Source organism: Apodemus sylvaticus, chromosome X (assembly GCF_947179515.1).
Source record: "Apodemus sylvaticus chromosome X, mApoSyl1.1, whole genome shotgun sequence".
Classification (NCBI taxonomy): Eukaryota; Metazoa; Chordata; class Mammalia; order Rodentia; family Muridae; genus Apodemus; species Apodemus sylvaticus.
Genome location: NC_067495.1, coordinates 149,571,866 through 149,585,089, shown reverse-complemented (window position 1 = coordinate 149,585,089; position 13,224 = coordinate 149,571,866). Strand labels below are relative to the sequence as shown.

Genomic DNA, 13,224 nt, shown 5'->3' with positions numbered 1-13,224 from the left:
CACTGCCTGGCAAGTTTTAGGACTCTTTACGCCAGACAAATTTTGATAGAGATTGTATTGGATTTGTAGATTGGTTTAGACTAATGGTTCCCAACCTGTGGGTCCTGGCCCTTTTGGGGTGTTGAAGGACGATTTCACAGGGGTTACCTATGACAATTTCAAAACACAGATATTTACTTTATGATTCATAACAGTAGTAAAATTACAGTTATGAAATAGTAATGAAATAATTTTGTGGTTTGGCATCACCACAATATAAGGAACTATTAAAGGGTCTCAGAGTTAGGAAGATTGAGAACCATTCACTGGTTTAGAGAGTACTGCCATCCCATCAATATTAAGTCTTGATCCACAAACTCGGAGGCTTTACATTTTAATTTTTTAATGCCTTTCAACAAAATTTTGTCCACTGCCTGGCTGGGTCTGTTTTTTTTGTTTGTTTTTTTTATTCAAGGATATCAGATTATAACTCTCTGTGAATGCGGCCTTATTTTGACAAAAGGATCTTTGTAGATGTTACCAGTTAAGGATCTTTTCTGCAGTGCCACCTTCACTGCAGCTGAACTCCTGTTCATGCCCCAGGTCTGAGCTTACTTGTCTTCATAGAGCCTTGAGCCCTCTAAGACCTTTTACTTGTTTCTTTGCTTGCCTAGTCACCTGTCTTTCTCCCCTCCTATTTCCTTTGTTGTTTAGTACTGAACTTGTCCATTAGGCAGATTTTGCCCTCAATGGCACAATTGCTCAGTATATATTTTTTTAAACAGGAGCTTTATTTAGATATAATTGACATGGTATAATTGACAATTCAGTGGGTTAAGTATATTCAGGGTTCTTCATCAATCATCAAAATCCAGGTGCAGGGCATCCTTTTCTGTCCTCAGTAGCATTCGTAACTCTCATTGTCCCTCTTTTTAACCTCCAGCAATCAAACTTCTTCTTCACTCTTGGGGTTCAGAACACATGATTATTAGACATCCTGGTGCCCTGCTTTCAGTACTTCTCCTGTTCTACTTGTTCACACATATGGTCTTATGTGTGCCTAGAGTTTGTCTGGAAATGGGAAGAGCCATGATTAAACCTGCTATGATGAAGTTGTTCCATGTTGAATGGGGTTGAGGAGGAAGACAAGGAGGAGGAAGAGGATGAGGAGGAGACAAATCTATTGAAGAGGAGACTGTTTACTCATGTTTGCAGCTGCGTTTCAAGCACTAGACCTGAATCTAGCTCTGCAGGTACATGCTTAGGTAGGCGGAACAAATGGGAATGAAGATGGGGATATATGGGTTTGGGGTACCTAACTTGTGGGTTAGTAAGCTTAAGGCTCGTGCCTAGCCATGACTTTGCAACCACTGATTGCATGGGTAAAGCGTGTACTCTCTGATAGGCAGGAGCTGGGCAAAGGGAGACTCAGCTTGAGAAGCCTTATAGAAAGAGAGTCAGGACAAAAGGATCCTGGAATCTGTGAAGGGAAAAGTATTGGTAGGCAGGATAGAATGGCTTGTAGTCACTCTGCAGGAACAGAGTAGACCTGAAAAGTGGCTTAGAAATGGAAAGACTTGTGTACCCACTTCTGGGAGGATAAAGAACATTTCATCATTCCCCAAATGGAGTTTTCTAGGGGGATCAAGGCAGCCTCCCATGTTCGCTTGACTATGGCTTGAGAGGCCAAGGAAAGGAACAACACAGGCAACAGAGAGATCTTCTCAGTCAGGGGTGGAGCCAGGCTGAGTGCACCCCAGTGTGATTACTACACTTCTCTAGCCTAAGTCTTGCTTGTCAGATCCCTCAGATGTGGAGTAGAATGGACTATATGCAGGCTGAAGCTTGAGAGAGGTCAGCAGTTAGCTACCTAGATGCCAAGGGTGGCTCTTTACTGTAGAGGGCTGCACTGAGGGATGGGGCAAAGAGTGGTGATGGTTTGCAGGCCCTAATGGTAGGAAGGAGAAATCTGTGAAGAAGGGACACTAGGTGGTGAGAAGAAGGAATGACACAGAGTCAACAAGGCTGTGTGAGAAAGGGTGATATTTTAGACCTAGACAGCCATGGTGAAAGACTGCTGGAAGGTGTGAGGCAGGGAGAGTGTGGGAATTGGGAAATAGGCTTGGTGTTCTTGGTATAACTGTCCTTGAGCACCTAAATGCCTCTCTCCCTTTCTCAGCCTCAGCCTTGGTATTTCTGCCTAAGAGTCTGACTCCTTGAATTAAGCCAGTCACTCACTCTTTCAGGTACTAGCTCTCTCTGGGGGAAGGGTGTGTGGTGAGCTAACATGTATGTGGTGAGCTAACTTTTGGGAAGGAAATGCTTCAACCAGGGAATGCCCAGCCCACCTTTGCTAAGCATCTTTGTTCTGCTGGGCCTGGACAGGAGGCCTAGGCCTATGCCCTCAGAGAGTTTACCAACTGAGCAAGGGGTTAGGGAACCAGGATGATATGGGGAGGATGTAAAATGTGGGGATATTGGTGACAGGTGGCATATGAGGGCTTCTGTGGTAGCATGGCTTGCCAGAGGAAGAGCCTTGCTTAGAGGTTTGCTAGCCCTGACTGGTTGCTTGTAAATATTTATTTATCATCCACTTCACTGAGGCTGCCTGTCAGCAGAGTGCCCTGTGACATGGGGCTTTAAACATTAATGTGTTCATCAAGTCATTCCCTTGACTCATATTCACAGGCACCTATTACTTGTTTAACCTAGACTCTTCACACCACAAAAGACCCAGGGGAGCAGCCTGCATCCACACAACTCTGTTTAACTGCAAGCCTGTAGGCTGGCTCTGAGAGGCTAAGTATGCTATCTGCCAGGGGAGGGGGAAACATCTCATTTTGAAGTGTGTGTGTGTGTGTGTGTGTGTGTGCACTTGGGGATGTCATGTGCTTAAATGTATGGTGGGGGTAGGATAAAAAACTGAGAGGCAGCAGCCTGATCCACCAAGGTCAGTCAATTTAGGGAGTTTGAGCTTCAAGCTGCAAGTTTTCAGAGCTACTGGTCTGGCCTAGGCACTGTGTTATTTAAGGAAGATCATGACCTTAGCCAGCCAGGATGAGGGAGAATTTTCAGCCTTAGGCAGAGGAGAGAGTAGACTTGTTCACAGTCTGGGGACAGACAGGGCTCAGGACACCTCAACAATACAGAGGCCTAGGGGCACAGGCCCCCCTCCCCAATACTAAACACCTATGACAATACAGACCAGAACAAACTGGACAGGAGGATATGTGGCAGGAATCCTTACACCAGGTCAAGATGCCAGGCTGAGAGACTACCATCTTTAGGAGCTCCCTGAGCCTCAGGCCATGAGAAGCGTAGGGGGTAGGACCTGAGGCTGGCCAGTCAACAGAATGACTGGGCAGGGACTGGTACCTCAAGTCCTAGCTACTGGCTTTTTCTTGAAGTAAATGGCCCTCAGCAGGCCTACAGTTCCAGGAAACTCATTTTGGTAGCTGGTGTCATGAGTAAATGGCCATCTCCCAAAATGTCTCCCATGATCTTATCTGTTTAAAGGACCTTTGCAGATGTAGGGAGGATAGAGTTGTTGATATGAGGTTGTTTTGGCTTATTGAAATGGGCTTAAATCTAATGACGATGTCCACATGACAGACAGAAGAGAGAAAGGACAGAAGGAGACACAGGAGAGGAGGCAACGTAAACAAAAAGCAGAGAACAGAGTTTCTGTTGTTAGAACACCTGGTTGTGGGACTTTGTGATGACAGCTCTAGGACACCACTGGTCTCTGTACTGCCTCTCCCTTTCATGTCCCTTCGTGTAGCTGTTACCTCAGCTAAAACCAGCTCTTGGGCCAGCTCCTTCTGTCACCACATCTCTTCAGGGGCTTTCTGGGTCCCTGGGAGGGCAGGTATAGGCATGGCTTAGGGGAGGGAGCTCTTTAGAGTAGAAAAAGGTCTTAAGAACTAGTAATATCTTAGAAGAACAGGTATTGACAGCAGTGGGGGGAGGTGACCTGATGAGAATAGATACAAACCACAAATCCTTCCCCAATACTCAGACAACCTCTTTGGGGCATTCTGGCTCCACACCCTCTTCATCACACAGCGAATTAAGAAGGCTAGGTAAACATAAGCACTGATATGATGGTACCAGGAAGCCAGGACCACTCAGGCTATAAGGAACTTGTAGAACAATGTGGACTAGAATCTCTAGAGATGAAGCCCAACCCACTGACCTTGGTTTCCTCTGTCCATCAGAGCTCTGCTGCTGCCGCCACTTCCTTTGTGGTCATTTATGAGAGCCGTCCTAGTACTCTACCCTAGTACAATTACCCTAGATGGCATGGAGGGAACACTAAAGAGCTTGGTAGAGGCAAGCCATATAAAGGAAGGAGAATGAGGCTGGACAGGTTGTGGGGACTTCTGCATCCTCATGAGATTAGACCAATCACACCTAAGGGCTTAGGGAGTAGTAATTCTTTCTACTTTCCTGGTGGTCTGGAATCAGAGCAATTATTTGAACATATCAAAATGACTGGAGTTAGTCACTAGCTTGGGAGTTCTTTTGAGATCCTATATTTCTAACACCTGTTGCTCAATTTCCTGTTTGTAGAAGACAGAATCAACTGGGATGTTAAATATATAAGTTTCATATTCAATCTTTCAGTAAACATTTACTTAGCCTCTACTGTGCGCCAGACATGAAAGGTAAGGAAAAACCACATTTGCAACAAATGGAAAGCAATGAAGGCCAGACATAGATACCCTTACTGTTTCCATCAGAAAGGCCCCTCTTCACATTTTGGTACAGCATTTCTTAGGTCTCATCTGCATGCTGAAACTCTTTGCAAATCTGCATTCAGGTTTTGCAAACACTAACATTTTTCATTATTGGCAGTTGTTGGCTCAGATGCTGATGCCTCAAAACAAGTCCAGCACTTTCTTTGACCCAGGTACTGTAAAACTCCCCATGTCCTAAACCACTAAGACACTCTGGGCCATCAAACCAGGCCAACACAGTGGTTAAACTATGGGGATTCTTGGACTCCAGTGTCTGGACATGCCTTCATGCCTCCGTCTTCAGCTGTCACCTCGCTGCACACTCATGGAGAAATACCTGTAGTTTCCGATCTGGAGAGAGGTAGAAATCTGTCTTTCCTACTCTCTCATTGCTCCCCTCTTACCTCACTATTCCCTAACTCCTCCTATCCCCTACCCCTCTCCCAGTTGGGTATCCCAGGGGCAGGTCCTCTTGTACCTGTGGATTAAAAGTAATTCCCAGAGGCAGGGCTTAAGTTTCTAGGGGGCGTGGCCTGCACCTCCAGAAACCAAGTTACCATAGTGGAAGGAAACAAGGCGCAAGCAAGGTTCTACGCAAGCAGTATTGGCTTCCTCTCACTTGAGCCTGTGCATTCAGTGAGATTGCAGTCTGAGCAATTCACAGTGTGGGTTAGGGGAGGCACTACGTGGCATGGAGTAGCATGGTGTGTCTTGCATGACAGCGGTGTCCACTTCAAGGACCTCCTGGAACCGCCCTAGGAAGTCCAGGGGTGTTGTGGAGGAGGGGGTCACAGCGCCAGCACCTAAGGCAAGGGTGCATTTCCAAGTAGAGTGGTTCATTATAGAGTTAGGTAACCTCTGCCAGAGTGGAGGGCCTTTTGCAGCATGTTGTTAGGGAGGTCCCATTGAGGACTCAGGGTGCAGTAAGTTCTGAACTTTGCTGGGGTGACCACAGTGCTAGTTGCACCCGTTTCTGGGGTAAGGCAAAGAAGGCACTAGGATTCTACAGAAACAATTTGTCATTCGTATTGCCACTGCTTGTGCAATTTACCACAAGTTCTTGTGAGAGATTAACCTGGATGCCTATGACCCATACCTGGTTGCAATGTCTTTCATTCACTTGGCTGGCAAAATAGAGGAGCAGTACCTGTGTACTCCTGACATCATTAGTATGTCTAACAGGTATCCACCCCACTGTCCACCTTGGCAAGGAGAGCAGATAGACTCCTATGTGCTTTGTTCTCCAGGCACCAACAGTTAGACTTAGAAGGAAGCAGCTGGATGACTTTGACCCAGGTCCCAAAATACTAACTACAAAACCATAAAGGAGCCTAATCAGGGGCCTTTGTAGGAGGGAAGTTTTGAAACACTCCCACCCCCGACTTCTTACTACCCCAGCTAGATGTAAGGCTTGAGAAGATAGAGCTTGGAGAAGTACATCAGAGAACAATCATGTGGAATTTTGAATAGGACAGAGGAACCAAGGATGGGTGGAGGCAGAAGATCTTGAGAGGGAAACTCTCCCAGTTATATCATGGGTTTGGGCAGATCTACAAGGCCCACAGGACAAGGATGCAAAGGGCAGTAGTCATACTTAGATCATGCAAGAAAATGAATCTCCTCTTGCTTTTGGTAGTGGATTGAATAGCTGGGCAATGCAGTTGTGTTCCTGCCAAGGAAAGATGCTGGGTACAGCCTTCAGGCTGCACCAACATCCTGGTGCCCTAGAGACAGCCATGGTATTTATGGAAAACTACTGACTAGCTGTGTGTCATGAGCTTTTCCTCAAATTCTGATCATTAGAAAGCAAACTGCTTTGTCCTACTGCTTTTTCAACAAATAAAAACATCAACAACAAAACATTCCTTACCCTCCAAAAGCCTGTAGGGTTTACAGTAGACAGAATGAGCTGAAAATTAAAACAGGATCAGAGCTGAAGAAGGGTACCTGGAATCCACCTGTAATTGCCTGGTCCCCAGCAGGGAAGAGCAGCCAAAGGGAAATTGTGTGAAGCCCTAATTAGATGTGGACATGGGGAGGGATATCCAATCGGTGAGCATCTCAGAAGGATGAGTTATGGCGCAGAATTCTGAGCACTTGGTAGGAACACTGTTTGTATCCCTCCTTGGAGTTGATTCTCAGGAGACTATAGATCCGAAGAGTGTAAATAAGGACAGAAAGTTCTGGAATAAAGGAAAGACAAGAAAAAGGAAGTTAAAAAACAAACATTCACTTTTCAAAATATATAATTTCTGGCCCTGTTTCTATGTGTTCTTTGGGCTCAGAATCAGACTCTTGGCTATTACACCTCAGGTGCAAAGAACCCCACTTCTGCTCCACTGACTGTGATGAGGAACTGAAAGTGGTGATATAGAAAATGTTTCACCCTTTACCCACCAAGAATTTACTGCCTATAAATACTTGGGGAGGCCCAGGGCCTTGTGTGTCGCACTCCATGACAAGATGTTGAGGTACAGGGAGTCACAGCAACTATGAGTTCAAGAGTGCAATAGCCATGGCATGCCCCAAAGACAGTGTTTAACAAAACTCTACCCCTTCTTCCATCTCTTTAATTCTTTCTACCTCCTCTTCTATGATGTGTCATGACCTTTGAAAAGGGCAATACAGATGTCCCATTTATAGCTGAGTATTCAGCAGACATTTAATTTCATTGCTATTACCAATTATGAGTTTCTACAGTTACCACTGCCCACTGAATAAAGAAGCTTCTCTGACTAAAACTGAGAGCAGCAGTAATTTATGGGCATAAATATAATTATTTAGAAGGCAAATCTGATGGATACATCATATCAATTTAGCAAAACAACAGTAGTAGCTTCTCTGCCAGGGCTTGTGACTTCACTAGTCAAGGGGTTTTGACTTGATTTACCAGAAATAAATTCCTTCTGTGGAGTAGGTATCAAATCCAACCAGAAAGCAATTGGTTACTACATAAACAGATTTAACAATAGTGCACCAGTGAACTCTGGCTGGTTGGTAGTCTAGCATGTGGGGTCCATAACTGGCTAAGACTTTCGATGACAATTCTTCCCAAGTAGTCTGCACAGTACTTAGTTACTACAGAGACTAGTCAGTGGGGAGGAAGCTTCCTTGTGAATTCCAGTTTACTTTCTCTATGTTCTATGACCAGATCTGTGACCGGAGCATGTGCTATCAGCTATAGGGCCTTACTATCTCATTCTGGTAGTCAACCAATAATACTACAAGACTCCTTAATGTGCAACTGGAAATCTCTTTTGTTAAGGACTTGCCTGTTGGAACCACTTCATTGGTTAGGGGTGGGAGGCTATCACTGGTTGTTGTAAGCATTGCAGTGTTTTTCAGGAACTTTAACCTGGGCAGCAACCCTTTGGAGCTGGACTCACACTTCTGGGAGCTCTGAGACAACATTGTGCAGTCTGAATTCCTCATGCTGAGACTTCTGTGCTTCCAGGGCTCCTTCCAGCATCCACACAAGGTATGTGTGTTCTGGAGGCTGGGAACTGTTTCTAGTAGCTCTACCCAGGTTTTTTGTTCCATAGTCTGGGAGAAAATTCCCTCCAGTGCACAAGAACACAGCATGTGAGGAGGAGCAGAGACATTGGAAGCTGGGAACTGAGGCTCCTGATTTCACATCTTGTGATGTGTCAGCTGACTTCCCCTGCCCTATCTGGGTTGTTCTCACCAATTCTTACTTCAGCTTCTGCTTTTCTGTGCACTTCTCCGTGGCTACAACTGGGGCTTCTTCTGCCCGCTGAAGCCATAGCAGTGCCTACAGCCTGTCTAGATTGGTGCTTACTGAGCCTCAGAGAAGTAGGGATGGCTTTGTGATTAGATGACATCCCAGTCCTCATGAGTTGCTATTGTATTTGGCTACACTGTTCTTGGAATCTATGGGAAGAACCAGTTCTTAAGTTGTATCCTTTTAACTTCCACGGTCACAGAAGTCTCAGCAGAAGACCATTTGCAAAAGCAGCACAGGAGAAGGCTGGCTTAGGGGAGCATTTGGATGTGCCATTTTAGCACCTCAGGTCCATGTACAGGGGCAGTGGAGGGATTGCCCTCAGAGGAGGAAGCTCGGATTTGGGGCAGAGCTTGGACTTCTGGTTTTCTTAAATGGATCTTTTATGGAGGTAATTCTAGATTGACATATAGCTATAAGTAATATTCAAGAATGGTGTCCAGCCACCTCCTGTGAGAACACTATGTTAGAATTTATTTATATTTAGATATACATGTATCTCCAATATATTGATAACATCACAGTCCATTGGTTTTGTGTGTATTTAGTTAATGCAAATACTCTTTTGTTTCCCCTTAATAATTTCACCTAAACATTTCATAACCACAGAAACCTCTAGTCTTGGGTTACTTCACAGAAGTTTTTAGTGGGTGGGCTGATCAGCATCCCAGAAGATAGGAATTGCATGCTGGTGGAGGTTGCCCTTCTTGGCATGCCAGGAATATATGAATATGGGAGACTCTTGCTATCTTTCTGAGTTGTATGAGACTCAGGCTAAGCATCTGTTCTCTAAGAGTAGGAACTGACCTAATCTGAGAGACCATGGAGATGTAGCTGAAGATGTCATTACTTTGGGTTCTTGTTATGACCTAGAAAAACAGCCATCAGTCCCTGGTCTTCCTGAAAGCAGTCCCTTCACAGTAAGAACATCACACTGGGGACTGATGCCTTCTATTCTGCAGATAAAGGTGCTGCTTTTGGGAGCACCAGGTTTCAAATGATTTCCTTTCAAGCCAGGAAAGGTGGTATATATCTGTAATCCCAACATTCAGGAAGAAGAGCAGAGGATCACAAATTTAAGCCCTGAGTGGGTCATAGAGTGGATTTAAGACTAGCCAGGACATGCTAGGTGGTGGTGACACACAGTATTAATCCCAGCCCTTGGGATGTACAGGCAGGCAGCTAGATCTCTGAGTTCAAGGCCAGACCATTATTCACAGTGAGTTCTAGAACAACCAGATAGGGTTACATAGAGAGGGCCCTGCCTCCAAAAACAAAAAGTATGAGCATGTTTCTCTGAAAAAAGAATCAGGCAAGCATGTGGGGACTTGGGTTAGGTTCAATCATTGGAGTAGAGCATGTCTGTCATATCCTAACTAAGCTGGAGAGTGGTGTCAAGGCACTAGGAAAAGAAAGCAGGACTTGGCAGGCAACAGATGGCTTTGGCAGTGCCATTGGAGCACTTGAGCAGGGGGTAAGATAACTGATAGCCTGTGGAGAGGCTGGATGCTATAGAGAATGCAGCGAAGCAGTGAGAAGACAGGTGATGGGGCCTGCATCCGGAGACTGAAGTAGCTGTCATTGCAGTTCCTGCTCCACTACCTGATTTTCCTCAAAAACTGGCTAAATCATTACAGTTGGCAGTGAACACCCATCTCTGTCACAGCCTGGGCCTTGCTACTTGATTATTGGGTGCTGTGCCTCCAGTTTCAGACTCAACACCTAGTTGGTCAGTGTTATACCTGACCCTGCAGGATTTTGGAGTCTGGTGCCTGCTGAGTCTGAGGCTAAGAAACTATGGTGAGGTAAGGCTCAAGACACCAGACTGGACTTTTCCTTTCTGAAGTTCCTCCAGCTACATGCTCACCCATTTCTTTCTAGCGTTACCTTTGAAGAAAGTTATGGGGCATTTGGGAATATTGACGCTAGAAAATAGTCTGTGCTAGCAGTTTGCAGCTGGGGCTTTCCTCTTGCTATTGTTGCTATTTGAGGCCAGGTTATTCTTTTGTGGCAGAAGCTATAAAATGTTGACCAGCAGCCCTGGCTTCCATCTAGGCATTGTCAAATGGCCTGAAGAAGGAGTCACCCTGATCAAGAGCAACAGATAAACCAAGAACATGAGACATACTGAATTAAGTAGGATCTTGGCATCGATCAAAATGAATAGACCTAGTTCCACCTCAGAATCCTTGGAGCACTTATTGGCAAAGATAGGTTGGTGAACAATAGGGAGGTGATAGGTCTGATGGATAGGTAGACACTACAGGAAGATAGATGATGGACTCATGCATAACTGAGAATAAGTAAATGGGTTGGATATATGGATGGATTGGATGGATGGATGGGTGGGTGGGTGGATGGATGGATGGATGGATAGGTGGATGGATAGATGGATGGGTGGGTGGGTGGATGGGTACCAAAAGTGTCATGCTGAAGGCATGCAAAAGTGTCAGGCAGCATGCTGAAGTTTGCATTGGAGAAGTTGTGTGAGTGGCAAACAGAAAGGCCCTGTTCTCTCTCTCTCTCTCTCTCTCTCTCTCTCTCTCTCTCTCTCTCTCTCTCTCTCTCTCTCTCTAATATTTATATATTTATTTTATGTATGTGAGCGTGCTGCCATTGACACACCAGAAGAGGGTATCAGATCCCATTATAGATGGTTGTGAGCCTGTGAGCCACCATGTGGTTGCTGGGAATTGAACTCATGACCTCTGGAAGAGCAGCTAGTGCTCTTAACCACTGAGCCATCTCTCTAGTCCAGGCCCTGGCCTCTTATACACACTTCTATGGCCTGTGTGGCCTCTACGGAAGAGCTGACCTTCAGGTTTTCTGTCTGCCGAATCCTGTGTAAGTTAGGCTTATAGTCAGTGCTCAGGGTCCTTGAGTTATTGTATTTTATACAGTGTCAAACCAGGAGTTCCTCTCAGATCATGTGGGATGAAGAGGGGACCTGTGTAGACATAAAGCATCATTCTATGTTTAGTCAATCAGGAGCTATCAGATAAGTGGACCACAGTGCCCCTGCTTCCTTGGAATCATGCTTCGGTGCCTGACCTGGCTTTCTCAGATTCCAGCCACCCTGAGATCCAGCTGGTACCATACCATGTGTTCTTAGGGCTCTCACTTGAACCTAGACTCAGCATAGACAACTTAATATAGGGCCTTAGACCCCTGGCAAACTAGGACACTCATATCAGGCAGGATTTCGCAGGGGGCCCTAGGCCTGTGAGTTTCTGTACTGCACACCTCTCTGTGGGTTCTTGAGGTATTCTTCCATTTAATGAGTTATCTAACACACTTGTCTGCTCTAGGTTTTCCACAGGCTGGGCCAAAATGAAGGTCCTAGATTTCATAGCCTGCCTGTTTCTAAAAATGAGACTTTGTCTTCTTTAGTCAACATACTTAGAGACTGGACTTGAGGGATCTCAGGCAGGAGGCAAGCTGTAGGCACAGCTTTTTATGAGATCTCTGTGTGACCTTGAACAGTTCCCCTGACATGTCCCCATCAGCTGATTGCCAGGGCTTCCTCCATCTGTAATGTTCTCTACTCTGTACAACCTTTGCTCAGCTCCAGCAGGCTGGAACTGAATTGGCTTGTCAAGAAAGTCATCATAACTCAGCTAGCCAATTTCCAGTGTGCCTTGGCCCACTTGGGCAATGGTATTGTGTTCTAGTAGTCAGTACCTCATTGATATGAGTAGGAGGGTATGTTGGCTGGTTTTCTGTCAACTTGTCACAAGTTAGAGTTATCACAGAGAAAGGAGCCTCCCTTGATGAAATGCCTCCATGAGATGCAGCTGTAAGGCATTTTCTCAGCTAGTGATCAATGGGAGAGGGCCCAGTCCATGCGGGTGGTAGTCCTGGGTTTTGTAAGGAAGCAGGCTGAGCAAGCCATGGGCAACAAGGTAGTAAGCAGCATCCCTCTGTGGATTATGCATCCAGGATCTTGCCTTGCTTGAATTCCTGTCCTGATTTCTTTCAATGATGGATTGTGATCTCTAAGTATACACTGCTGAATAAAGCCATTCCTCTCCAACTTGCTTTTTGTTCATGGTGGTTTTGTTACAACAGTAAAAACACTAAGATGGGAGGCTCTAATAGAGCCTATTTTCCTTTTTCTTTCTAGGTGTTTAGAGATGACCTTACCAAGCCAACCATTGATAATATTGTGTGTGATCTCATTCAGATTTATATTGTGGACACAGAAATTCTCTAGAGTCCTGGTCCAGGGTTAGGCCTGTCCAAAGAAGCCCAGGATGGTTGGCTGCTTGAGGGTGGTGCTACCACACCACTGTGACAGCCAGACCCCAGAGAACCAACTGAGGGGACTGGGTGTGCTGTGGGAGATGGACATGCTGCCACATGCTATCCCCAGCAGCCCTGGTCTAGATGATGTCTGGAGTTGCCTCTAGCTAGGCAGACTGGAGCATACAGGAAGGTGGCTGCCTTGAGGCAGCAGTCTGTGCTTTAGCCTATTGAAATGTGTGATGTCATTGACAGGCACGTCAAAAGAACAGATGGGACTGTATCCCTAGGAATTTTTAGAAGCCAGATTTATAGAAAGTATGAGTGTGCAACATAGATGAAATTTTATTTTGTGTAATAAAAATTATGTGAGCCAGCAGAAGTCCTCATTTTTGCTCTACATGTTGCACTGCCCTTTGGGTTTTTGTGTCATGATAACACAGAGTGAGCATTCAGGGGCATTCTCCACTATGGTACCCATCTGATTCTTTCAGAAAGTCTGGCTTTGTGGGCACCAGCAAC

General features: G+C 45.5%; 1 protein-coding gene across 1 annotated transcript; it reads left to right on the top strand.

Annotated features, from left to right (window-relative positions):
* The first annotated feature begins 5,433 nt into the window (after positions 1-5,433).
* Positions 5,434-12,673, top strand: Ccnq (cyclin Q). Its single transcript, XM_052170370.1, is given in 7 exon segments — positions 5,434-5,569; positions 5,711-5,900; positions 8,064-8,196; positions 10,048-10,186; positions 10,189-10,224; positions 10,227-10,262; positions 12,639-12,673. Coding segments are annotated over 7 exon segments (705 nt in total).
* Positions 12,674-13,224: the final 551 nt, after the last annotated feature.